The 26,634-nt window shown below is 36.4% G+C and overlaps 1 protein-coding gene across 5 annotated transcripts in view; it reads right to left on the minus strand.

Annotated features, from left to right (window-relative positions):
* Osbpl8 (oxysterol binding protein-like 8) overlaps positions 1-26,634 on the minus strand; it is a 151,981-nt gene that overhangs the window by 6,031 nt on the left and 119,316 nt on the right. For all 5 annotated transcript variants that reach the window (XM_005374345.2, XM_005374344.2, XM_013517742.1 and 2 more), the window contains 13 exons: positions 24,977-25,148; positions 23,374-23,611; positions 22,588-22,772; positions 19,318-19,399; positions 18,937-19,035; positions 16,479-16,575; positions 12,989-13,087; positions 10,480-10,577; positions 8,392-8,481; positions 6,848-6,984; positions 4,108-4,293; positions 3,733-3,820; positions 480-585 (listed from right to left, as the gene is read on the minus strand). In XM_005374345.2, coding sequence (XP_005374402.1) covers positions 480-585; positions 3,733-3,820; positions 4,108-4,293; positions 6,848-6,984; positions 8,392-8,481; positions 10,480-10,577; positions 12,989-13,087; positions 16,479-16,575; positions 18,937-19,035; positions 19,318-19,399; positions 22,588-22,772; positions 23,374-23,611; positions 24,977-25,148 — 1,677 coding nt within the window. The remainder of the gene's footprint in view (positions 1-479; positions 586-3,732; positions 3,821-4,107; positions 4,294-6,847; positions 6,985-8,391; positions 8,482-10,479; positions 10,578-12,988; positions 13,088-16,478; positions 16,576-18,936; positions 19,036-19,317; positions 19,400-22,587; positions 22,773-23,373; positions 23,612-24,976; positions 25,149-26,634) is intronic.

Here is a 26,634-nt window from a genome sequence, read left to right on the forward strand (position 1 = left end):
GTTTTAACTATTTCTCTGTATATGTCAATGTAGAAGACAGTTTACATATTACCTAACTTGGAGTATCACACTATTTACTCTTATAGTCTATACTTTTATATAGTTCTGTTTTTATTTGTCTGTGATTTCCAAACACTACTAATTTACTCTAGGAATGAGAAATATTTTCAAAGCATGAAATTGAGTTCAGATCTCAAAAAAATACTTCCTAAATTCAATCTACGTAACCAGTAAGTTTTCAGAGGCTAACAAGGCCTAAGGTTATTATAGTGTGGTGGTTATAGCGTGGTTCTTACCTGCATGTCTCTCCTTCTTTCTTCTCCCATGTCTTTACCTGTGGCTTGTTCTTACAACTCACCTATGACCTAGAATAGCGTTTCAACTCTATCCCTGCCTCCATCAAAACTCTTATATTATCATCTTGAGTTAATTTGAAAAACCATTTTCATACAGTGGAGAAAGATTGAGAAAACATTTACCTTCACTTCCAGATGAGTCCTGGATATCAGGTTCTGGGGAGGAATAGCCTTTTGCCACTTTCTTCTGTTGTCTGGTTGGCTTATGTTTTATTTTTGGGACACTAACCTGAAAAAAATATCATACTATTATGTGGGTTTGCACTATAATCTGTAATTAAAGACCACTCTTGCACAAACATCAAAACTGTTCATGGGCATGATATTCGGAAATAAAGGCATATTTTGGTTTTTTGAGAACAGGGTTTTGCTATGTAGTTCAAGTTGGCCTTGAACTCACTATGTAGTCCAGGTTGGCCTCAAACTTGGGGTGATCCTCTTGGTTCAGCCTCCTGAGTGCTGGGACTACAGGCATGTGCAACCACACCTGCCTAGAGGTATTTTTAAGAATGCGCAAACAAATATAAATATGTATCTAGTCAGCTGTTACAACTGTCCCACATAGTATCTCCACTAGCACACTAAGTGTCTTAAAGTCATACTTATCTTGCTCTTAGTGTTAAAATATTCCCATTGAATGATACTGCATTTTTAACAAAATTTTGCTTATTTTTTCAGTAATATCTGGCTAATGCAGAAGGCGTATTATAATAAATAGAATACTGATATTTTGCACAGCATATATAAAGTTACTGAAAACATATACATAATTGGATACACAAGATGCAAAGCCATCGAGTAGGGCTAAATTTTCCTTAAAATAATAAACTTTAGACTCTATTATATTAATATGTTTGTAGTTCTGGTCATCAGCTCTATAGCTGCAAGAGAGGAAACTATAATCAGAAAGGTGAGATAATCCACATTCAGGAAACCAGTGGTCACAAGTCTTTAACTCTGTTCTCACCTCTTCACCATTTTAACAAAATTATCCCTAATTATTCCTTGTAATAAGTTTGTAAAATTTTATAAATATGTTTAAAATAAAAATTTTGTATTAATATAATAAACACATAGATTCTGGATTCAGCATATTTCTTGAAATGCTGAGGTCTTAGATTCTTTTAACACACAGAATAGAAGTCCATGTTTTTAGAGTAGGTTTGAATTGGAGATTCATGAGGACTAATGATAACCTATTCAAAATCAGAAAAAGTCAGCAATATAAAGATTTATATAGACTCATTGTGATCAGTAAAGTTTACCTTTAGGGAGAAATATACATATCTCATGACTCTTAGCATTTTACGTTCTTAAAAAAGAACAAACGCAGTTTAAAAATTTTTTATTTCAAATTTTATGACATATATAGGATAATACTGTATCATGGAACTACATCTTCAGCATCCTTTTTAAATTGAGACAGGGTCTCACTTAGTTGCCCAGGCTGGCCTTGAATTTGTAAACCTCTTGCCTCAGCCTCCTGAGTAGCTGGGATTACAGGTGTGTGCCACTGTGCCCAGCTTTTTTGTTTTGTTTTGTTTTGTTTTGTTTTGTTTTTTGTTTTTTGTTTTTCTCCGGTACCGGGAACTGAACTCACGACCTTGCGCTTGCCAGGCAGGCGCTTTTGCCGCTGAGCTAAATCCCCAGCCCCTTGTGCCCAGCTTTTATGTTGATCTTACTACACCCTGTAACTTTGCTGAATCTGTTCATTAGTTATAGTAGCTTTCTTGTGATTGTTTGGAATTTTCTGTACATATAAGATCAGGTTATCTGTTAATAAGGTATAATGAGTTGCTTCCCTTTTACTGTTTTACTATTCTCTCTTTGGCTTTTGACAGTTTGTCTTAGTATGGATCTCTGAGGTTACCCTACCTAGAGATTGTTAAGCTTTTTGGATTTACAGAGTTACAACTTTCATTAAATTTGGGGCATTTCTTTCCTCAAGTATTTACCCATTTCTCTCTTTTGCCTCAGCATCCTTGTGGACTCAATGTATATGACGACACACCTGATAGTAGACCATAGGTCCTTTAGGCTCTCTTCACTTTTCTTCATTTTTCTTTCTGCTCCTCAGATTACAGAATTGTTTATATTTGCTGATTCTGTCTTGTGACTGCTCTAATTTGTTGCTAAATTTCTTGAGTGAATTTTTCATTTGTTATTATTTTTTTCAGCTCTAGAATCTGTTTGTAGTAAAGCTCAGTAATGCAGGCCTCATCTCAGCCACTCAGGAGCCTGAGGCTGGAGGACTGTAAATGTAAATGTAAGGCTAGACTGAGAAACTCAGAGATACTCTCTCTGAAAATAAAATTAAGCCAGGTGTGGTGGCGCACAACTGTAATCCCAGCACTTGGGAGGCTGAGGAGGGGGACTGCCACAAGTATGAGGCCAGCCTGGACAACACAGTGAGACCTGGTCTTGAAACAAAACAAAACAAAATGAATAAATTAAAAAATTAAGAAAAATAGCTAATGATACAGATTGTTGGTGCAGTGTTTGCCCAGGATGCGTGAGATTCTGGGCTCAACCCCGAGTACTGGAAAAAAAAAAATGTGTTTGGTTTCTCTGTACAATTTCTCTTTATTGATATTCTCAGAGATGAGTGACTTAAATGAGGCCTTAAAGTAGTAAGTACCCTGACAGATTAAAATACTGTATGCACAACTTGTAAATATGATCAGCTGTGCTCCCTTGAAAACCAGAAACTCACACTGGTAACGCAGGAATCCGGTAAGATTAAGGCTGTACTGGAAGGGGTGGGTAAGGGCAAGTAAAATGTAACATCTTCCTATTGCTTTTGTTCTTTTGGAGACAGGGCCTTGCTATGTTTTCTAGGCTCGTCTTGAACTCACTATGTAGCTCAGACTGGCCTCAAACTCACAGTGATCTTTGGCCTCAGCATTCTGAGGGTTGCAATTGTAAGTGTGTGCCACCAAGCCTAACCTTTTTTTTGAGATAGGCTCTCACTAGACAGTTCAGGCTGGCCTCACACTCATGGTGATCTTCCTGCCTGAGCCTCCCAAGTGCTGGGATTACAGGTGTGTGCCACCACACCTGGCTCTCTTACTGTTTTTAAGTCATCTTTTTTTTCTTTTATTTTAAAGAGAATTTAATAGAAACAGTAGGTTTAGTGGTCCCTTTGTTTCTGCAAACTTCTCACTGTTCTCCACAGTTTGGGTAAATTTTGTTTTCATAGTTTTTGCTTGTTTCTTGCTATTTCTTTGGAGTGAGAAGAGTCTGAAGCTACCTACTCTGTCATTTTGCCTACCAAAAATGTTAAAATTTTGAAAAGGTATTTTAAATGTTGATTGCTACACATATTAAAGACTTAACAAACATGCTTATGAGATCTAGTTAATTTATTATTACATACCATTGGAGTGCGATGCTTCACTTTGGTCTGGATAATACCATCTTTTTCAAACTGTATCATATCATTAAGTGGGTCCCAGGGTCGAGTACTAAATGAACAAATAGACAACACTTGTTTATGCACAAAGGAACTTAAAAGTTTCTATTGTATAAACAGATTTTCATTAATAAACAAGTTCTAATGTTAAGATTTGCACATACCTACTCTCCTGAACCTTAACTTATTGCATAAGCTATCACAAGGTCACATTTATAACAAATGGAACATCAGGTTTAAAATTTCACACTAATGCATATGGTAACTAACAAAAATTCTAGAAATGAAGGAAACAAATGATGCTAAGATATCTGAAATAAACGCTTTTTAACTACTTACTCTGAAAACTTGTAATGCCATTCTCCTGTGAGCGGGTCTGGTTCAAATAGCTTGCAAGCCCACTCCTCGTTCTTTGTTTTCCGATCTCTGGCAGCTTGTCTTTGAGCTTCTTCTAAAACATACTTCTCTTGAGTAGCTTCAGTTTGGTCTTTGGCATTTATGGCTCGAGTTACTCGCTGCCAGAGTCTAATACATGTGCAAAAATAGTATTTGAAAAAAGCAACAGAAAACCAAATCTGTGTACAGCTAGTCTGAATCTTGCTGAGAGAAAATAATGCTCATGTGGATTTCTGACTCTGACTAAGTTTATGTTCACATGCTTAGGAATGAGTCAAGATATTAAAATCTAGTGCCTTCAGTACAGAAACACCTGTTCCTGAGTTAGAACTGATTTCTTTTTGGCAAGAGAAATTTATTACATGTGCTCTTAAACATATGGTAGTGAATGCTGCTGACTGAAGACGACGGAATGCAGCAAAGGTAGGGCTCAAAGGAGTATTTTCAACACGCTCCCCAGATGATTCTTTTTTTTTTTTGGTACTGGGAATCAAATTGTGGACCTTACGCTTGCCAGGCAGGCATGTGCTGCTGAGCTACATCCCTGGCCCCAGACGATTCTTATACATCATGTTTAATCTCCACTGACCTCATAAAGATCCACTAGTACAAAGCAGTGGATCTCAGCCTTGGATGCATGAATTATCAAATACTTTTAAAACTGGAATCTCTAGGAAGCAGGATCAAGTATAATATTTAAAAAAAAAAAACACATTATTAAAGTATTGCCAGTGTTGGGAACTACCAATTTAACAGAAATGACTGAGGAAAATAATTTCCCCTATTGCAGTTTAGTTTTTCCTTTAGTTAAAGAAAAGGATAACTACATTCTGTCCATCTGAGGAGGCAACACGTTGAAAATGAAATTAGAATCAGTAAGAGTTGAGTTGAATCCTAGGTCTGCCATTTCTCATTTGGTGAATTTCAAGTTTCCTATCCTGCTAAGTCTCATTTCCCCATCTTTAAGATATGCTGAACTGTATTCATATCTCAGAAATTGTTATATGCTTTGGAAAAATAGTTTTGATGGACAGCATCATGTGTTTATGGCTGAAATGGAATTTTTTTTCTTTCTTTTTACAGTACTGGTGATCAAACCCTTAAAATTTACATACATACATACATACATACATACATACATAAATACATGGGCCTTTACCCTGAGCTATATCCCCAGCCCACATTACTTACTTATTTTTTAACTGAGACAGCGCTGGGTAAAGTGGCACATGACTTTAATCCCAGTACTCAGGAGGCTGAGGCAAGTGGATCACCCTGAGTTTGAGGTCAGCCTAGGTAACAAAGTGAGTTCAAGGCCAGCCTAAACTGCATAGTGAGACCCTGTCTTAAAAAAATCAAATCTTTGATAAAGGGTCTTGCTAAGTTGTTAAGCTGCCCAGGCTCAAACTTGTGACCCTTCTGCCTCAGCCTCTCAGAGTGCTGGGATTACATGTGTGCACCAGCATGCCTGGCTCTGAGATGAAATTTTTTATGTATTTATGTATGTATGTATGTATGTATGTATTTAGTCTTTCTGTTTCTTGAGATAGGGTCTCACTATGCAGTTCGGGCTGGCCTTGAGCTCACTTTGTAGCCCAGGCTGGTCTCGAACTTGCATCAATCCTCCTGCCTCAGCCACCCGAGTGCTGGGATAAAATTTTTAGAAGTACATCTTTTCCACTTTTGGCAACCTCAATTTTGAGTGCAGAAGGAAAAGTAAACATAGGCTTGAGTATCCACTAAAGAGAGCGATACACAGGAAGATCTAGCGAGGACTAATGTACATGAAGTGCCTAGCAGTTTCTTTCACACAGATCTCTTCTAATACAAAGACATATAAAATGGGTAAGATATTTTTCATTCAAAAATATAAGTGATCTAGCAAGAATTTCATAACTTAAGAACAAAAACGATGGCATTAATTATTGCCCAACTAGGTAAGTCTTTTGGAAGCCAGCACATCCAGTGGTGTTATTCTTGCGCTTCAGAGAATAGTACAAAAGTGGATTCTGTACCACTTCCTTCAGCATATTATATGCCTATACTAGGTTAAAAAATAGTTGTTAGGGAGAAACTAAATATCACTAATAGGTTCTATCATTTCATGACAGCAAAAAGAAATATTTAGAGTACTGGAGAAGAAAGGGAAAATTAGAATGTTTACTTCTGAGTTGCAGAGAAATAAGAGATTTGTATTGCTGGTTTCTTTTTTTTTGGTACTGAGAATCGAACTCAGGACCTTGCACTTGCCAGGTCTGCTGCACCACTGAGCTATATCCCTGGCACTTGTATTGCATTTATTTGATATTCACATATACCCAACAGAATAATGTCACAGACCACAAATTGTAAACTTTTTTCTTCTTGTGGTTCAGGTGATTGAACTCGGGCCTCATACATACTAGGCAGCTGTTTACCACTGAGCTGCATTCTCAGCCCTTACTCCTTTTTTAAATTTTGTAACTGGATTCCCCTGAGATGCCCTGACTGGCCTTGAACTTGAACTTGCAAGCCCTGCCTCAGGGACCTGAGTAGGTGGGTTACAGGCATGTACCATCATGTCTGGGCTACTAGTGATAAACTGTTGAATAAAATGTAACAGCAGACAGAGAATAGTGATCGCGGTATTAAATGATTAAAAAAACAGAACTTCATGAAGGTAGCTGAAAAATGGTATACTTACTTCTCTGATTCAAAATCATCTTGCTCTTCAAATTTTACAGTGTGCCTTATTAATCTCCATTGTTTAATGTCAGGTGTTGGGTTCCAAAAAACCTCTGAGTTATCAGTCTTTTTGTCATTAATAAAAACTTCACTATCCTATATTTAAAGAAATTAAGGCATTAATGTAGAAATTATTTTTATTTAGAAGGGCTTATATAATAACTTTTCCCTGTTACTGAATCTTAACACATTTTTAAACAAATATAACCAGTACTTTTCTAAAAGTCTCAAATTTATTTTTATAAAAATATTTTAATAAAGTTTAAATATGTAATACTAGTCAATTTTGAAAAATTTGGTTGAATACATGGAAAGTTCATGAGATCCTACAAGTTTTACTTACTAATAAAATGTCAAACATTACATGCAAAACCTCAACTACCATCTTCAAATTATTAAGGAAGAACACAGTCTGCTGCAATTACAAAATGATGCTACTGACCATGTATGGATTCTTTATATAAAAAACTTGAAAGAGCCTTTTGTATTAAAAATTGGAGTACAAACTTAGAAATTTTATTTTTTTAAAAAAAGACTCCTTGCCCCCCAAGTAGTATTCAGACAGAAATCAGTTTAAAAATTTTGTAGAAAATACATAGCCCAGCTGAGTCCCTAAATCTTGTTGCATTTTCCTTGTGTTTCACTTATTACAATGCAGATAACAGTACATGCTCCGTGTTCCCAGTAAAAGTATATCCTAGCAATACCACAATCCTTGTTAGTTATTTAAGTTCCTCTTAAGCAAATTACACAAGTATGAACACAGGCCAGCAGAGAAGTAAATCATAGCCATTGCTCTCATAATGTACTACTGTATTCTTTTCACACTCCTCTAACATGTATTTTTGTGTGGAGCTATGCTTCTTTCTTGTACGCTCAAGGAAGTAAAATGCTATATGCAAAAAAGCACAGCTCTGTAGCCAGAGTTCCATTACTTGCTTCCATCACTTTCAGTGAATTATTTAAATGCTCTGTGCCTTAGTTTTCTCCTCTACAAAATGAGGACAATTAACAAGCAATAATAAAATGAGTATTTATGTACCCACCTCATAGGGTTATATTAAGTATTAATATGTTACATTCTTTATGCTACATATAGTAAACAACATATAAATGTTAGCCATTTCTACAAACTTAAAAGTTCTTTGTTTTTTGAGATAGGGTCTCACTATGTAGTTCAAGCTGGCCTTGAATTCACTATGTAGCCCAAGCTGGCCTTAAACTCACGGTGATCCTCCTGCTACAGCCTCTCAAGCGCTGGGATTATAGGCATACGCCACCACACCCAGCTCTTCAAAAGTTTTGAAAAAGTAAAGTATTACATACAGCTAAATATTGTTGGTAACAGAATAATACCAAAATATCTGCTATTAAGCTGAAGCTCAGGTTAAATATTGGTGCTTTTAGCAATGGAATGAGTTGGCTTTTACTTCTACAATGTGATTAGTAATTTTTTTCCACAGGATAGGATTCTTTATATAAAGCTAACATAAAAATACTTACCCAATGGCCTTCCAAAGTAGCTAGGACTTCTTTTCCCAATTTAAGTTTCCCTGATATTTGATTAACACAATCACTACTCCCTAAAAATGGCTGAAATGGAAAAAGTTAAATAATGTTGATACATAGTTCATAAAAGGTAGAAAAAAAATTACTCATAAATAGTGAGATCCTCCAATTTTAGTTAGAAGTGAGGTAGAAATAGACTGTGGAATCTGAATACACTAGGAAAGTTTACAATAACATAACTGAATCGTGTGCCAGGTTCTCTCGGGCGCTGTTCTCCCGTCAAGCCTGTGCCCCGCCAATGTGGCAATGCATTAGGAATAATGACTCAGTAAACAGAAGGAACTTAGTGATCCTTTGAAAGAAGTAACACCCTTTCTTTCAAAACAACAAAGTAAAATGTATAACCAAAAAATCCCTCTAAAAAATAAAAGGAATACATTTTGCACTGCTATACAGCCTTGCTAATTTTGATGCTCCAATATTTAAAGGTGTTTTTTTTTTTCCTCCTTCCGGTACCCGGAATTGAACTCACAACCTTGCGCTTGCCAGGCAGGCGCTGTGCCGCTGAGCTAAATCCCCAGCCCCTTAAAGGTGTTATAAATTGCTTAAGAATCTCTTTCACCATGGTTTTTGAACGTCAGTATCACCACCCTAGCAAAATTTTGCTACAGTGAAAACAAAATCAAAAAAATGGAATTACATCAAATAATACAGGAGGTCTTTTTCATTAGATCAGAGTTGCATATCCGCTGGATATCAACATGGGAGAAATTTAGCAATAAATATTACAGTTCATAGGAATATTTTTATTTGAACATAACATACTGTCCTACAACACCTACTGGTACTATGAAAAGGTCTCAAATTTCCCTTTTACTCTAAGGCACACAATTTTTCGTTTTCTTTTCTTTCTTTTTTTTTTTTTTTTTTGAGACAGGGTCCACTGTGTAGTTCAGGTTGGCTTTGAACTCACTATGTAAGCCAGGCTGGCCTCAAACTCAAGAAGCTGCCTCAGCCTCCCAAGTGCTGGGATTATAGGTATGTGCCACCACACCTGACACAATTTTTCAAAGATGGCCTCAGTAATGTCTACCCTTTTCCCCTCTAGGCCGCAAGCTCCTCCTCAGTGAGACTATGACCCTCTCCCATTGAGAAATAGGGTCAACATCCTTTCTCCCTGAATTTGGGCAGCTAAAAATTCTTCTAGAGAAGTGACATAAGTGGGAGAAGTGAGTAATTTGGCTTCTGAAGCTGGGTCATGGAAGGCTCCCACCTTGCTCACCTGGACACTTGCACAGGGAAATCCTAAGCTGCCAAGTTAGAAAGTTTGTCTACCTCCAAGCTCCCATCATGTAAGGAAGCCAAGTTACATGGACAGGACATGCACATAGGCACTCGGCTAACTGTGCAGGTCTTTCAGTCCCAGCCCAGACATCAGACATATAAACGACAGCCCCAGCTGTCAAGTCATCCATGTCCTGGAAGTATTCCTGGGGCCCTGCATTAAGTTACAGAGATAAGGCCTTTCCAGGATGCCCTATCTGCATTTCTGTGCCATGGATCACTTGAAGATCAGAACATGGTTGTTTTTAAGCCTGTGAGTTCAGAATAATTTGTTATGCGGAAAGAGTAAGCAATACAATTCTGTCTTAGGAAACATGACTAGAATGCAAGATGATATACACCTTGTAGTACTTTGTAAAGCAGTGCTTTCATGTACAGAGCAAGTTCTATCCAATCACTTCTAAAGTCTCATTTCCTATATATTACTAATAGTCTTATTAACTGAAGAGAAAAATGATGGCTTTGTGTTACTTTGGTTTTTCTAAGGCTACTATTCAGATTATCTCAAGATATTCATCTGGCCTTGCCCTCATCCCTCAGATGAACTTTTTTTCTTTTTGTACCAGAAACTGAACTCAGAACCTTGTGTTTGCCAGGCAGGCAACTTCTCATTGATTTGACATGAACTGTGTTCTTATATTTAGTCTATAATTACCAAAGGAACTAAACTGTATTCTTTATTACTATTTACAGTATAGCTCTTAAATTAAGCAGTATCTCATATCATTTTGTACTAACCTTTAGTTTAAATTCAAGTACTGCACTGTATCCAGTTTTTTGACATGTAATATTGACTATTCCACCAAGCTCCAGTGTCATGGTGCCATAAAGAATTCCTAAGGAAAAAAATTGACAAAAGTTTGAAGAGAGAGACAGGTACTGGGCAATGATAAACAGCATTCTGCAATCTAATATCCTTTTAGGAGAAACTTATAATTCAAGGGCATTCTATCCCATGTAAAAAAAAATCTGTAATACAGACATAAGTTTTTTCTATAGGCTATGAATAACAGCTTATCAGTATGTGCAGACTCTGTATCTGTAACTTTTGCCTACTCTGTAAAATGTATAGATAATTCTAAAATCACAGTGCTTTTGTGGTTATTCAAGGACATGCACAGGGTGGCAAAAATTCTGAGGTAAATGGGGCAATCATCTCTCACACTCTAAAAAATATTCTTTTTGCAGGGTATTTGGTGCTGCATGTTTTGCATTTTTGTGCTTTTTGTTAAAGATTTTTATCAAATCAACTGACCAAAGTGTAGAATTAAATTGTTATCTAGTTCTTAAGTACAAGACGACTATGCTGTACCTTATAGAGAAATTATATGTGTTAAAGCTTCATTCAGGCATGAGTTATATTGCTACTGGCTATTAGTTGAACAGCAATGAAATAGTAATATGCAGTGTCATAATTAAACATGGTGTCTTTAAAACAAACACACAAAAAAGGTTATATACTGAATTAGTTGATGGAACTAGTGTGACAAGATGCTCACAGGAACTTAACTGATACTTTCTCCACGAGTAATGAAAAAATGAAGCAAACAAACAACTGCAAAATAGGTTCTTAAGCTAAGAACCGGGGAAGTTGTTAAAGAAAATTAAACAGATTGTGTACATGTGTGCATCTATTAATCAAGCTGTTAAAGCAGCCTTTAATATGCAAACAGATGATGTTAATTTCTGAGAAGGAAACAGACTATGAAACATTCCTCACACTTATTTGGCCATGTAAGTTTTATTTTACAAAACAACTTGTGAGACCAGTGATTTGGGAACCACACCTTAGAAAATACACAGAAAATCTTATAAAAATAATCATTCTTTCCTATGTTCATCATAAAGGGTTTTATTCTCTTTTTTTTCCCTCATGCAATAAAAACACTGATATAAAATTTTTTTCCCTATTTCCAGTTGGGTATGGCATGAGATAAATGATACAAAATTTAAAAATATTTATGCTTATTAATTCCCAATTCCAGATACTTCACGCTTATTTTAAGAACTACAAATGAAGCTTTAAGAATTATCTAGTCTGATGCCATAACTTGGTTACTTACTAACTGGGTTAAAATTGGATTCTTTAACATTTTAAGTTTCTCAACTGTGAAATGGGACCATATTAAAGAATTTCTATGTTTTTGGGAATCAGGTTGTAAAATAGCTATCAAAAAATAAGTTTTTCTGGGTGTGTTGTGCACACCTGTAATCCCAGACCCTGGGAAGCTGAAGCAGGAGTGTCATTGTGAGGTTAAGGCCAGCATGAACTATATAGCAAGACCCTGTCTCAAGGGAAAAAAAGTTTTAAGAAATATGTTGGAAGCTGGGTGTGGTGGTGCCCTTGTAATCCCAGCACTGAGAGGTGGAGACAAGAGGATCACTGAGAGTTCAAGGCCAGCCTGAACTACATAGCCAGTCCCTGTCTCAAAAACAAACAAAGAAAAAGAGATATATTGGGAAAAAGAAAAAGAAGAAATATGTTGGAAAGGAGGGTAGACATAATAATCAAGCCAAGTGTTGTTAGAAGTGATATAAAATAGTAAAAAGTTAAGACTGCAGAGATAGACGGGGTTCAGATCTTGACCTTGCCACTTCTTAGCTGTGTGATCACAGGCAAATTAACCTCTTTGCCCCTCATTTTCCTTATCCATAAAGCAGGGCTACATTTCTACTTTGTAGGACTGCTAAAATTATCAAATAAGCTGATAAATGTGAAGCGCATAAAACAGTTGCTGAAATATAGTTATACTGTAAACACAGATATTATTTAATACCTCTATCTGTATTCTATATAATGGGAGAAATAATGTATTAACTTTTAAGAAACTGTCAAATGAGGATTAAAAAAAAATTTAAAGGACTTGGTACCCTGAAAAATAGCAAATTGAAATTTTTAAAAGGGTAGGGGTATAAGAACCCTTAAAATCACTTTTAAGGATGCTCAAATATGGACACTTTCATCAAATTTCAAATCCTGCATAGTGGCAAGTACAAAGTAATTCCACCACTGCAAACCAGTCTCTTCCAAATAAAGTATACACAACAAAAATCTATTACATGTGAGTTTATCGTCACAGACACATTCAGCAGGTATCAATCATCTCATGTACTGGTGAACGAAGAGGACTTTCAAACGCAGTATGTCTGACTCCACCAATCTCAAAGCACAGCAAAAAAATGAACACACACCTTTACTTAGAAAGAAGGTTTAAGAAGTATCCAGCTCAAGGGTGGAAAATATTACCTTTACAGTGAGCATATGGCATTGTCATTACGTAGTCTTCTCCTCTATTCAAGAATGTTAACCGTGCTTCTCCTTCTAATATTGCAGACAATGAGTTTCCTGAAACAAAGTATGACTAATTAAATTTCACAAAACTAATTTCAGCTTATTTAAACAAAATATATTTAGGACATCTGCCAGGTATCTACAGCACAATATGTTTAAAACATCTTAATGTCAGTGATTCAGATGTGCCCAAATATGTCTTTATTATCTTATATCTAAAACAGTACTTGATTCATATTCTCATTTGTACAATATGAGCACTTTCAAAAGTTATAGTTACGTGTTTGATACTTTATGAAGGCCATGTGAAAAAAACCTCAAGTATGTAAAATACCCAAAAAACACCATTTCACAAGATAGCTTCATTTGTCTTTTTTTTGAATTAAAGGAATTCTGATATGCAGGTCATAACTCGGTTAACTCTCAAGACTTAAATTCCTGTAATCATATTTTGTCTGAAGACCATGTTCTTGAGGAGTATTTTTACTGGCTATCGACTTCTAGGTTGACAGCTCTTCTTGGCACTATAAAAGTGTTTCCCTTTCCTGCATTCTTCAAAGTTCTCATGAGGAGTTAGCCATTACGTGATCACTGTTTTCCTGGGTATACTGTGCTGCTTTCTCTCAGCGATTTCAAGATGTGTTTTTGATCTTTAGCTTTGAAGAGTCTGACTAGCTGTGCCTCGGCTTACCTTTCTTCCTGATTATACTATTTAGTGTTCTTTGAGCATCCTGGATGTATAATTTATGTATTTTATTAAATTTGGGAAACTTTTAGCATTAGTCTTTCAACTTTTTTCTGTTTTCCGTGTTGGATCTAAATGTGCAAGTTCACTTACTCTTTCCTTTTTCATCTCCATCTGTTGCAAAGTTCATTCCATGACTTTAATTTCACACATTTTTTCATTTCTAGAATTTCTGAGTTTTCAAAATACCTTCTATTTCTGTTTTTCTGCTGAGCTGTCCTTTCTTTCCATTCACTGTTACTTGAGGGCACTTACCATTACTTTAAAGTCCTAGTGTCGTATTTCTAAACTTGTATCCTGGGGTTGGTCTCAGTTGATTTTTCTTTCTCCCTCGAGACTGTGTATCATTTTTGTTGTGGTAGAAGCTAGGTAACTTTTTATTTTGTCCTGGGCTTTATAAACATGAAGTTGTGGAGGCTGGATCTTATGATTTTTTCCCAATGAGAGCTGTTTTGGCTGGCAGTCATTTGGTTAAGACCCGGGGGCAGCAGCTTTGCTCTGGACACGGACCCTTCTGGGTCAGACACGTGAGCAGGGAGAATCTGAGATCTTCCTCTCTGGCTCGTCCCTTTGAGAGTCTTACTTTCTGTCCAGTGGTCTTGGTTTCCACAAACTTAGTGTTCCTCAGGTTAAACTGCTTGCTAATTTATATCTGGCCTGAAGCCCAAAGCCACGGAACTGAGACTTATTCTGTGTATTTTTTCTTATATGACTGTGGATTCCAGAATTTGCCTGTATCTGTTTTTTCTGCAGAGGTCTTCAGGTAGCTGGGTGTTATTTATTCATTCATTCATTCATTCATTCATTTATAATGTCCAGATGTCGATGGCAAGAGTAGGATTAATCTAAAAAGATCTTACTCAGCCACTACCACCCAGATACATTTTTATCACAATGAAATATAAAGGTTTTTTAAATCCAATTTTATGCATGGATTGGTATATAAAATAATTTCTTTTATTATATACTGTTTACAACTATACTATATCTCAACACATCTAGCTTTTCCCTTATTTCAAAAGAAACCCTTCATCTTTTGGAAAATTTGAAAAATTAAAAAAGACATCCCAGCACTTGGGAGGCTGAGGTAGGAGGACTGCTGTGAGTTTGAGACCAGCCTGGGGAACATAGTTGGAAGGCCAGCCTGAACTACATAGTGAGACCCTGTCCCCCTACAAAATTAAAAGACAATTACTCATAATTCTGTAATTTAGAGTAGTCATATTTACACAGTTTTTTGCACCTTTTTCCTTAGATATATATAAACACACACATATATTTACCTATATAGATGTTTTAAAGTAGAGTTGACTCGATTTCATTTATTTTTTGTATTCTGCTTTTCATTTAATGTTGTATAACAAGCCATTTCAAAGCTCAGTGTGCATTAGAATAACCTGGGGAGACTGGTTATTCTTTTTTTTCTTTTTCATTTTCGTTTTTGGTTATTTTGACAGTCTTGCTATGCAGGATTAGGCTAGCCTTAAATTCACTACATAGTCTGGGCTGGCCCTGAACTTCTGGCAATCCTCCTGCCACCGCCTCCTAAGTGCTAGGATTACAGGTGTGTGCCACCATGCCTACCTAAAAATTCGTATTCTTGAGTCCAGTTATTTTGACTTAGTCAAAATTAGGGTTCAACATTTCAACTAAAACTCTGATTCTGGTGGTCCATGTGTAACACTTGAAAATCACAAGCAGTTCTCCTAAATAAGAATATGTCTTTCAGTGTGTAGAGAAGCGCCTGTCTTTTATCTGCTCTACAGAACATTAGGTAGGCATTTAAAAGTAAAGGTTGCTTACAGTTCAGAATAGTGCTACAAGAAAAAACAGGTCAATAGATCAGAGAAGAGCCCTTGAAGTGGAAGATAATGGCACTGAAAATCAGTGGTAAATTAATGGGGTAACAGGAAAATTAGTTTTTTTTTTTTTTTTTTTTTTTTTTGGTTTTTCTCCGGTACTGGGAACCGAACTCACGACCTTGCGCTTGCCAGGCAGGCGCTTTGCCGCTGAGCTAAATCCCCAGCCCCAGGAAAATTAGTTTTTGACAAAAAAAGTTATAATCTTCAATCCAAACACACACTATATGTAGAAATAAATGTCAGGAAAATTAAAAAACAATAGAATCAGCAAAGTATAACAGATAACTAATTTATTAATTAGGCTAAAATAAGAAGAACATTCTAACCATAACATCCAAAGCAAACATTATAAGAGGAAAAAGGATTGTTTAGCACAGAATGTCAAGAAAAAGAGTGCTGCTAATTGACCCTGGACCAAGTTTTCTTACTAGTACTTAGATTCTTTCTCTCAATATTTAAAGACTAAAATAAAAAGACTGATCCCCCAAATACACTGAGACAAAACAAAAAATTTGGTCGAGATAAAGGTAAAGGAAACCTACTACGTACTGAAAGGTCTAGAGGGCAAATCATTTTGTCTTTTCATATACGATACAGTATTTGTGATGTACTTACACCTATGTGTAAGTATACCTATGTGAAGTTGTATAAGACGAGTCGCACCTCTTCTTATGAATGGGCAACAAGGTCATTGTTCAATTAAATATGATATTCTAAATGACATATAAATTCTTTGCTGAGGACAAAAAGTTATTTTATAAATTTTATTTGTAAACAAAAAGTCACCAGAAAGTGCTACTTCTGTGGAAAGGATGAAGGTTGGAATGGGAAAACTCACCATAAAACTTGGACTTGGCCAGGATACTACCACTAAGGCAAAATCCATCTTTTCGGTTACTAACATAAAAGGCAGATACTGGTGGATGATGAGACACCTATTGAATACAGAAAAAAACAGAAAATTAGCTATTATTGTATTATTATCAAAAGTTAAATTCTTATGCATAAGAAACATTTGATAGGTAATAAATTAGATACTGATGGTTACAGTAACAGTTTCCTGTCTCCCACGGAAATCTGCCTCCTGGTATTCACAATGTAAGGTAGCTCTCCCTCACAGTGAGCCAAAATGGCTGTACGGAATGACCACCTCTGCAGCTAGGTTACAATGCAGCTTCCATTCTGCAGGGTCTTGGGGGCTCTCTCCCTCCCCCTCTACTTTCCACCTTCTCTCCATCTCTCCTCCCTTAGATTCCTCAACCTCATGAGATACCAAGTATTTTACACCATTCAGTTTTGGCAGCCATCATTACACAACTGTGAACAACTAATATTCTTAGATATTCCTGTCTACTGTTCACACGGATTACTGAATTGGCTGCAGGAAACAAAAGCTTTGACCAATATGGTATTGTATGTTTATTTATTTATTTATTGAGACAGGGTCCTGCTATGTAGTACAGGCTGGCCTTGAACTCACTATGTGGCCCAGGCTGGCCTCAAACTTGCAGTAATCCTCTTGCCTCAGCCTCCTGAATGCTGGGATCACAGGTGTGAGCCACGACTCCTGGCCAAATATGCTATTTTAATAATTCAATGTTTTCAATATATTTACATTGTTTTTATTTTTTTATTTTTTTGGTTTTTCTCCGGTACCGGGAACCGAACTCACGACCTTGCGCTTGCCAGGCAGGCACTTTGCCGCTGAGCTAAATCCCCAGCCCCCTACATTGTTTTTATGAAGAATTATAGTGAACTAAATGCAGGGTAATCATGAATTTAAAACACTAATATAGATAAATGGTTTCCTCCTGAGGGATGTGCATCAAAAGCTCTAGCGAGAAGGAGGAGGTTATCAAAGGACACATGGTTTCATCTTTCTTAAACTAACAGTGTGAATTACTATAAAAAGGAGTCACGGCTGTTGAGACTGAACATCATATTCCTCAAATTTGTGCAGACAGGGGAAAAGAGAGAGAGTAGTGAAAGTAAATGTATGTAAATTTCAATGACATGAGTTTAAAAACTAAGCAGTATTTTCGAACTGCCTGTGAGAGGCGTAACAACAACTAAACAAGCCTCATGTGTAAGGAGAGAGAATACGAGTTCAATTGTTACCTTCCCTAACCAATCAGAGAAATATCCTGTAATAAGGTAAACAACACAAGTATTAAAAAAATAGCTTACTGGATAATCACAAAAATAACAGACATTTCAGAAGGAAAAAAAAAAAATCACGGGGAGCTACAGTTATCTGAATAATAAAGAATGACCAGCTCAGGGTTTGTTGAAGAATAGCTGAGAAGAAATGTTCAGTGGGAGAACTAAATTTAAAAATAAAGTGGGTAATGGAATTACAGTAGTGAACTCCTACCATCTTGTCCAGTGAAATTCTGTATTATCTCTACTGTTTTATCAAAGAATTATTTTCTTATTCTCTTTAATGGTTTGAGCAACCTTTCATTCTTACATCTGGTAATCTGAGCAATGTAGTTGAGCATAGCGATATGTAATGTAACAACCACTGTTGATTCGTATTATTTTGTCTTGAGACCCTGTATCACTTTGAATGTTCTTGCTTTGATTTGTTTATGTTCGTGACACTGGTATGCTGCTACTGTTCTATTTCTTTGTTTCTCATTTACTACTCTCTTTAAAATAAAAAAAATTAAAATAAAGGGGGCAAGACAGTATAAGATCAGGTTATCTAGTGATCAATACAGAGATCTAACTAGCCATCAAGGCATTCGGGGCCAGGTGTGGTGGTGCATGACTGTAATCCTGGCACTTGGGAACCTGATGCAGGAGGATCGCTGACTTCAAGGCCAGCCTGGGCTAGATACATAGTGAGTTCATGGCCAGTCTGAATCAAGGCCAGTCTGAACTAAATAGCAAGCCTATCTCACAAAAACAAAGAAAAAGAAGCATAAGAGATAAACTTAGAAGAATCCAGAAGACCCTGAATGCCAGAAAAATTAGTATAATTCTGATTTCGGAACTGAGAACCACTGAATATTTTAAGTATGACCAGTATAAACCTGGCCAAAAGTAAATGAACAAACATAAAGAGTGCACAAGGAGGAAGGGGAGGAAAAGTATTTTTGATCAAAGGGTTCCATGACTGTAAGAGTAATACTTAGGAGTATGGTACTTGTAGCATTTAGTACTGAAAGTTAAGTGCTTACCATTCATTAGTAAGAAAGGTCAAACAGTAATTTACTGAGTAAACACTGTCTATAAAAATATCCCAATAATGTCAAGGTCTGTTTTGATTCTATAACATGCACTTCTAATACCTGTTCAGCAATATAAAAAGTTTTGCTGTTTGTTCTGGGATGAATCCATAAACAACGGAAAGTCTCACCAAGTATAGGATTATAAGGTTTCTTCAGTCCCTAGAGCAAAACATACATATTTCTAATTACAAATACAGAGGATTTAAAATAGTTTAAATTAGTCAAAACAAGTATCATTAGGCAGATATCCTCAAAAAGTTCTACATAAAAGACTTCACTTTTACTTTCAATTCATTTTCATGAAGTAAAATCCTATGACTTCAATTAAAAATACAGGTCTAAATAACCACGCATTTTGCAACTCTGCTAATAATTTTTAGTAAACAATTTAAAAGTAACAAGACTCATAAAAACCTAAAGAAAATAAAGTATAACTATTACCTTTGGCTTTTTATAGAATCCTGACAAATACCATTTCACTACTTTCTTCAAACGGAAATAAGGATTTTCTTCAAGAGCAGCCCTAGAAAATAAAATGATAATCATAAAATCTTTGTAGGCTATGTCACAAATTCTCCCTAATATTTATCAACCAATTAACTGAGTGAAAGATATAATTATAAAACAATTCATACTTAAAATAGATGGCAGAGATAACCACGTAAAACTGATTTCCAAGAATTATTTTTCTTAATTTGGTAATTTTTTCCGATTTTTTTTCTCATCTTTGATACATTGCCCAGGTCTTTGCTGAAATGGTTCTTGGAAACTTTCCAAACCAAGTTTCTCAAGTGGGGTTCTAGGCTGGGGATGTAGTTAAGCAGCACAGTGCCTGCGTGGCAAGCGCAAGGTTTTGAGTTCGATTCCCAGTACAAAAAAAAGGGGGGTTCCTACAGAATTTGAGAAGTATTAAGGGGTTCTGTGTGAAATCGAGATTAAAACATACACTCACTTTTTGAGATTCATGCACTGCATACTGCCTGCCATGTGCAATACTGAGCAGTAAGCAAGCAGCCCGGCAACAAGAAGCCAAGCAGTCCCATTAACAATTCTGCTAGAGGTCTTTGGCCCCACATGTCATGAAGGACCAGTGTTCACTTCGTTGAGTCCATTTGCAGTGGCTGATGTCAAAAATCAGTGGTAAGTGGTAATGGGTGTGGCTCAAGAATGATAGGACAGTAAGCTGGGGTCAGCCACTGTTATTTACCTTTCTAACTATAAGATTTTATGGTGTTTTCAATATCTTCCACAAAATACAGACGTTTTAACAGTATGGAAGAAGAGTTAAAAATAATTTCAATTAACCATGATGATTTTTATCCTCTGACTTCCCCTTATGTACTACAATTGATTTTCCAGAATGAAGAACTGTACTAGTGTAACAGATAAATTAAAGGGTAATTTTCACCATATAGGAGCCATGACTCAGCTGCCTCCCCGCCCCCATTTGGCTATTGCTGCCAGTCTGGAAAAACACTGATCATGAGTGTTAGATGGGACCTCTATTAATAAGGTACCTTATTGTATTTGTTTGTAATGTAGTTATCATGCCCTCCATATTTATAAAAAGGCATCTGTGTTTCACAAGCATGTCTGAAGTATGAGGTGGCAGAGGCCAGGCCTAGGCTTACTGACAACTTGTATTTTTCTTCAGTAACAAACCTCTAGTTGCTCTTTTCCTATTGGTTTAAATTCTCTTATTATGTAATTTTATTTTAAATTTTTTATTTTAAATATATGTAGCTTGAAAACTTAAAGCAATATGAAGAAATACACATCTTCAATGCATATGGCTGCCATTTATAACAGTTATATACTGTTCTAAGTCTCCACAATGCTCCTATTTATTGCTTATACGTAAGGTTATTTGGCTTGTTTCTGTTTGTGAGGACTGAAGCCAGTGCTGCCAGGGCTTTTGCACTGGGTTACACTGCTAGCCACTTTATTTTGTGACAGGGTCTCACTAAGTTGCTAAATTGCTCCGGGCTCAGCTCCAACTTACTTCTTCCTGCCTCAGTCTCCCAGAGTGCTAGAATTACAGGCATCCACCATCATGGCTAAATTGTTGTTTTTAAAGTTCTTTTAAAGCTTCTTTTATGCATAAATAACCAAATATAGTAGTCTTGTTTTTCAAAAAGATAGTACTCACTCTGCTGTATCTTCTTCTTTTTCTGGAGTTTTTCTATAGTTAGTTCTTCTGTGTATGTGTAGATGCCCCACACATTATCTAACCAGTCAACTACGGCTGGACACTTGAGCTATCTCTAATGCTTTGCTATTACAAACCCTGCTGCAGCAATATTCTGTGTGTCATTTGGTGTATGTGGAGTTGTAGCTGCAGGAGTTACTCACAATAAGCAGGATTATTGCATCAAAGGATGAAGACATCTACAGCTTTGGCAAACACTGCAGATTCCCTTCAAAGGCACTGTGCTGTTTCTATCACTTACAGGATATGTGCAAGTGTCTACAGCCCTGCAGAGTCCTGGCGACAGTGTATGCTGACATAAAAGTGCAACCTTCATATCCGTGGAAATGGGAGTCTTTTCATAGGCACTTACCATATATTCTGAGGGAAATGAATTTCTAGACAGAAAACAAGGAAGACAGAAGAACTGGTACATACTTTTGGGCTTTTTATTAGTGTGATGAATGTATAGTCCTATTGTACATTGCTACATTGCTAGGTTGAATCACATTTTTCTTATTTTCCATGAAGTTTATGCATTTAAAACCTGCTTCTATTTCTTCATTTTTGCAATGCCTGGTCATTTCTTCTATCCCCTTTTCTGTATTTTAATATTTTCATTAAATTTCTAGGAGTTCTTCATATTTTAGGGACATGAACGTTTTGTCTATCATATACCTTGTAAAATTTTCCCAGTTTATCAATTATCCTTTGACTCACTCACATTTCTAGGAGTTCTTCATATTTTAGGGACATGAACATTTTGTCTATCATATACCTTGTAAAATTTTCCCAGTTTATCAATTATCCTTCGACTCACTCATTTTTTTTCCAATGTTACCAATGCAGTTAATAAACAGAAACTGAAAACAGACACTGATGCACAGTCTAAAAAATCAGGTCACAGGGCCAGCAGTTGGTATCACAGAAAACACAATGTCTTGGAAACACTGCTGCTGGAGTACAGGCAGCAGGTCAGGAGTAGGAAGGTGGGAGGTTCTTTGCAAAACTTTCCAAAACACTCTGGGACAGAAGTAGACAGTTTCTTTCCTGTTTCCTTATACCTGCCTTCTTCAGAATTATACTCAAGATGAGCTGGAAGCTTCCAAAGAAAAGGAAGACAGGAGAAGGAACTTACGTGAAAAGGCAACACCTGGCAGGACATTCTGGTTGTGTAAGCTGAAGAAACCAAACCTATGATGGGACTTGAATGAAGGCTTAATGAGGAGCACACGCCAATTACCCAGCCTGTGTTAAGTTAGCTAGTGAACAGGTCTGGGAGCCTGTCCGAGCAGTGGGCAGTGACGGGTAGAATTCCTGTCTTCCTCAAACTTGTGGGCTCTCAACTTAGCTTCATAAAATACATTTCTTATTACGATCAACTACAGAAGTGGTGAAGAAAGAATGATGTGTCATTAGAATCTGACTTTGGAAAGGCATAATCATTGAAAATAGCACTCTTGAGAATCTCTAAAACCATGAAGTACAATATCTTCTATTTTAAGAATTAAGAATATACTTACTCAGACAGGAAGTCTGCGTGATAGTAGTAATCTGAAAGTTTATCCAGGAAAGAACGAGGTTCCAAAATAAATGTAGGCAGAACAACCCTGGACAAGTCCATTCCTGGACGGACTTGTTTCAGCAATGTCCAGATAAGGCTTTTGTTTTCTTCAGACACAGTTTCTGTTTGAGAAGCCTCACCTGCCTTTAGCAATTAACAAAGCATACTGAAATGTTACATTTATTTCAGAGACGCAGATATGTAGATATGTAGACAAGATAGCATGTTGAAAATGTAAGTTATCACCAGGACTATTCCAAGCATTCTTAAAATACGGAAACAACTTTTTAAATAATAAATGAAGTCTATAGCTATAAAGCTTAAGTAAAAAAAGGATCCACAAGCGATATCAAAGTGAGAAATATATAAAAACCCTGTATCCTACTATTTTATACCACATGTCTATGCATTAGCAATAACAAGGAAGTTATAAACTCATGTTTCCTTATAATTCACTTTGTACCTGATGATGATATCAGGCAGTACCCTATTTCAAGAGAAAATGAAGAAAATGTAAACTTCAAATCTGATAGTCTATATTGGGATTTGTGGAAAAGATGTAAATGTGTTTAGTTGTTTATAAATCTTGACATATTTCACATACATATACATACTTTAAAAGTAAAATTGGTATAAATGTTGTATTTCAGGAAAACAAACAATATATCAAGCAAGTAATATCAAAAACTTCATTTGGAAGTTCCCCAGAGTTAGAAAACCATAATCTCTGAAAATGTACTTTTACCTCTCCAAGCTCTTCATGGCTCTGTTCAGTGTAAGTGGTGCCCTTTAAAGGCTCAACAGGCTCAGGTTCGATATATGAGTCATCCTGCCTCTCTGATGTATCAGTATCACTTTCTTCACTTTTCCCCAGCACCTCATTGTCTGACTCATCATGTTCTTGATCATTTTCTTTATCAGACTTATCAGAATACATATCTTGGTCCTTAAAATGCTGTCGTTCAATTTCACTATCGTTTAACCTTAAGGGAATTATTAGGAAGAAGAATAAAGAAGGTTCAGATACTGAACTTATCCATTAGAATGAGTATAATATTTATTGTGAATTTACTATTCTTGCCACTGTTCTAAGTGTTTTCTATAGTTAAATTCATTTTTTCCTGAAAATTACCTTACAATCTAGGTCCTCCAAAGATACCCAAAGTAACTCCAAGAATAAGATGAAATAGCTTACTGTTGAGACAAAAATTCCAGGGAGAACTGGAAATGGAAATTTCAGCTTAAGGAAATATGCCCGCAGTCTAAAATTGAAAAGTTTTGCTATATTCATCCTATTCTTACTAAAAGTGATTAGGGTAAACAGTCTGTGGAATGGAAGTAAAATCTTGGGAATAGATATCCAGCAAATATCCATTCCTATTATCAGCTGTCCTCCCTAACTCCTGTACTACTCATTCAGGCTCCAGGTATTTGGATTAAAGTGAAAACTCTAGATTATGGGTCTACAAAGAAAGGATGTAAAAATGCAGGTGATGGAGGTTTTAAAGGAGTGAAAACAAAGACACAAAATAGCGTTGAGAAAAAGGATAGGAAAAGAACTGGTTCAGGCTGCCTGCAGCAGTGTAACTTTGAGAACAACCTCAGTGCTGACGGGAATGAGCAGCTGCAGCCAGAGTGTGAGCAGTGGGGAGAGGGAGGAAAAAGAGAAGTTCAGGATTCATCCTGCGAAGCAACACAGGACACCAGCACCTGAACAAAGTCTCTGAACTGCTGCCCAGTTTCCCCAAAGAAATAATTTTTTTGTATTCACTACAATAAATGTTTCAGGACATAAAACCACAAACTGATTCGATTCCAATCGAAAACACTTAATAATATAATCTCATACGCTTGCCTGGCAAGCGCAAGGTCGTGAGTTCGGTTCCTGATACCGGAGAAAAACCAAAAAAAAAAAAAATATATAATCTCATAAATACCAGGTACAGAAAGTAATATGAGTGCCACTACAAAAAGTGAGAGAACAGCAATAAAAAGATTATATTTCATTTTTAAGAGGCAGGAAAAAACTGCATCAATGATGTAATATTTTAAACTGATCTTGAAAAATACATAGGATTATGATAGCAGAAAGAGTGGAAGGAACACTATACAAGGTAGACAGTATGTTTTTATTTGGCAAAGAGAATAATTCAGGTTGGCTAGAATAAAGGAAATAAATTTCTATACTTGATTATAGCAGACAAATTTTAAAGGCGTAGGCCATATATGTGAAGAAGATAGGCAAATTTCAGTCGTATACACATTGCCAAAATTCTAGGACTATTAACTAACCTAGTGAACAACAAGGTCTCTGAAGTCATTACTAATTAGTGGTAGTATGTACTTACTGGAAGTTGTCACCACTGTGGAGATTGTTAGCACGTAATAAGCCATACAAAGTCACATGAGTGCTATCTGATGAAATGTTCAAGTCATGTTCTTTTCCTTCCCTGATCATTGTACGTTTGAGAAGACTAGAACATTTCAAAGCCAATTCCAAAGCATCCATCCAGCACCTTCCTAGAAGAACACAGATTTAAAAGAGGTATAATACAATTTGCAGTATAACCATTGGTGAATTCCTAAAATTCTGTCTAGTGAAACTATATATTGTCTCTAATGTTCTTTTAAATTATTATTTTCTTAATCCCTTTAACAATTCGATCAATCTTCTATTCTTACATCTGGTAATCTGAGCAACTTCACTGAAGATAACAATATGTAATATAACAACCTCTGTTAATCCCTATCATTTGGTTTGAAACTCTGTATCACTGTCCTCTGTATAATGTCCTTGCTTTGTTTTGTTTGTATTTTGCTGCTGTTCTTTCTTTTGTACTATTTTCTTTAAAATAACAATTAAAAATAGTTTCCTATAAATAGTTAAAAAAAAAAAAACTATGAAACAAACATTCATTGTAACTTTACCAGTTACCATTAAACATGCTATTATTTCTTTGAAAAAGATGTGCTGGAAAAGCTAATTTAAACAAACATGCTAAGGATTTCTTTTTTTGTTGTTTATTTTTTTGAGATAAGGTTTCGCTATCTAATTCAGGAAGGCCTTGAACTCCCTATGTAGTCCAGACTGGCTTCAAACTCACCAAAATCCCCTTGCCTCAGTCTCCTAAGTGCTGAGATTACAGGTGTATGCCACTGTGTGTCGCATGCTAAGGATGTCTTAACACAATCTTTATTTTACAAATGCTTTTTACATATTAAGCATCCAAAAACCACAATAAATAAACAGTATAGAACATGCATTAGCAAGTATACTCAACCCCAAAATAAATGCACTTCATTTTCCAAAGTTTAGAACAATAACATGCAGCACAATTTGAAGGTACTCAGCAAGGTACATAAAATGTGCTGAGCGGGTTATGTTTCTTTTTCTTTTTTGGTGGGGGGGCGGGTTATATTTCTACAATAAACGAACTACCTGAAGTAATATTTGTTGCTGACAGGATGTCTATCTCCAGGCATAGAACTCATTGTATGAAAACTTTTAAGCCAGGAAAATGTCTGTATTAATGCTGTCATTAATTGCCACACTGTTTGAGAGAAACATTAACCAACAGCTCTATTTCTATTTTAAAACTTATACTTCTATTAGCATGTTCATATATACTTCAGTGCTTTAAATTCTCACACACATGTTTATTTCAAGATCTGATGGAAATATCAGCCACATAAAATATTTTTATACTCTCGTAGTTCCCCGGAAGGAGGGCTTCCGGAGCACAGAGAGCCTCAGGCGGGGAGCGCCCATCTTCCGGCTGGCTAGCTTCCTGCCTCGTAGGCCCCAGGAGAGAGGGCCCCCGGTGCCCAGGAGGCCACAGGGCGGGGAGCGCTCGCCCTTGGGCCGGGCCCCAGCCTAACAGGCACCTGGGAGGAGGGGCTCTGGTGCACAAGAAGCCACATGGCGGTGAGCGCTGTTGCACGCCAGCCCTCAGGCCAGCCACCGCTGCTTCATTGAGAACTACCATGACACAGAGAAACATTGACA

The sequence above is a fragment of the Chinchilla lanigera genome, unplaced genomic scaffold, assembly GCF_000276665.1.
Source record: "Chinchilla lanigera isolate Chin_1 unplaced genomic scaffold, ChiLan1.0 scaffold00004, whole genome shotgun sequence".
Lineage (NCBI taxonomy): Eukaryota > Metazoa > Chordata > Mammalia > Rodentia > Chinchillidae > Chinchilla > Chinchilla lanigera.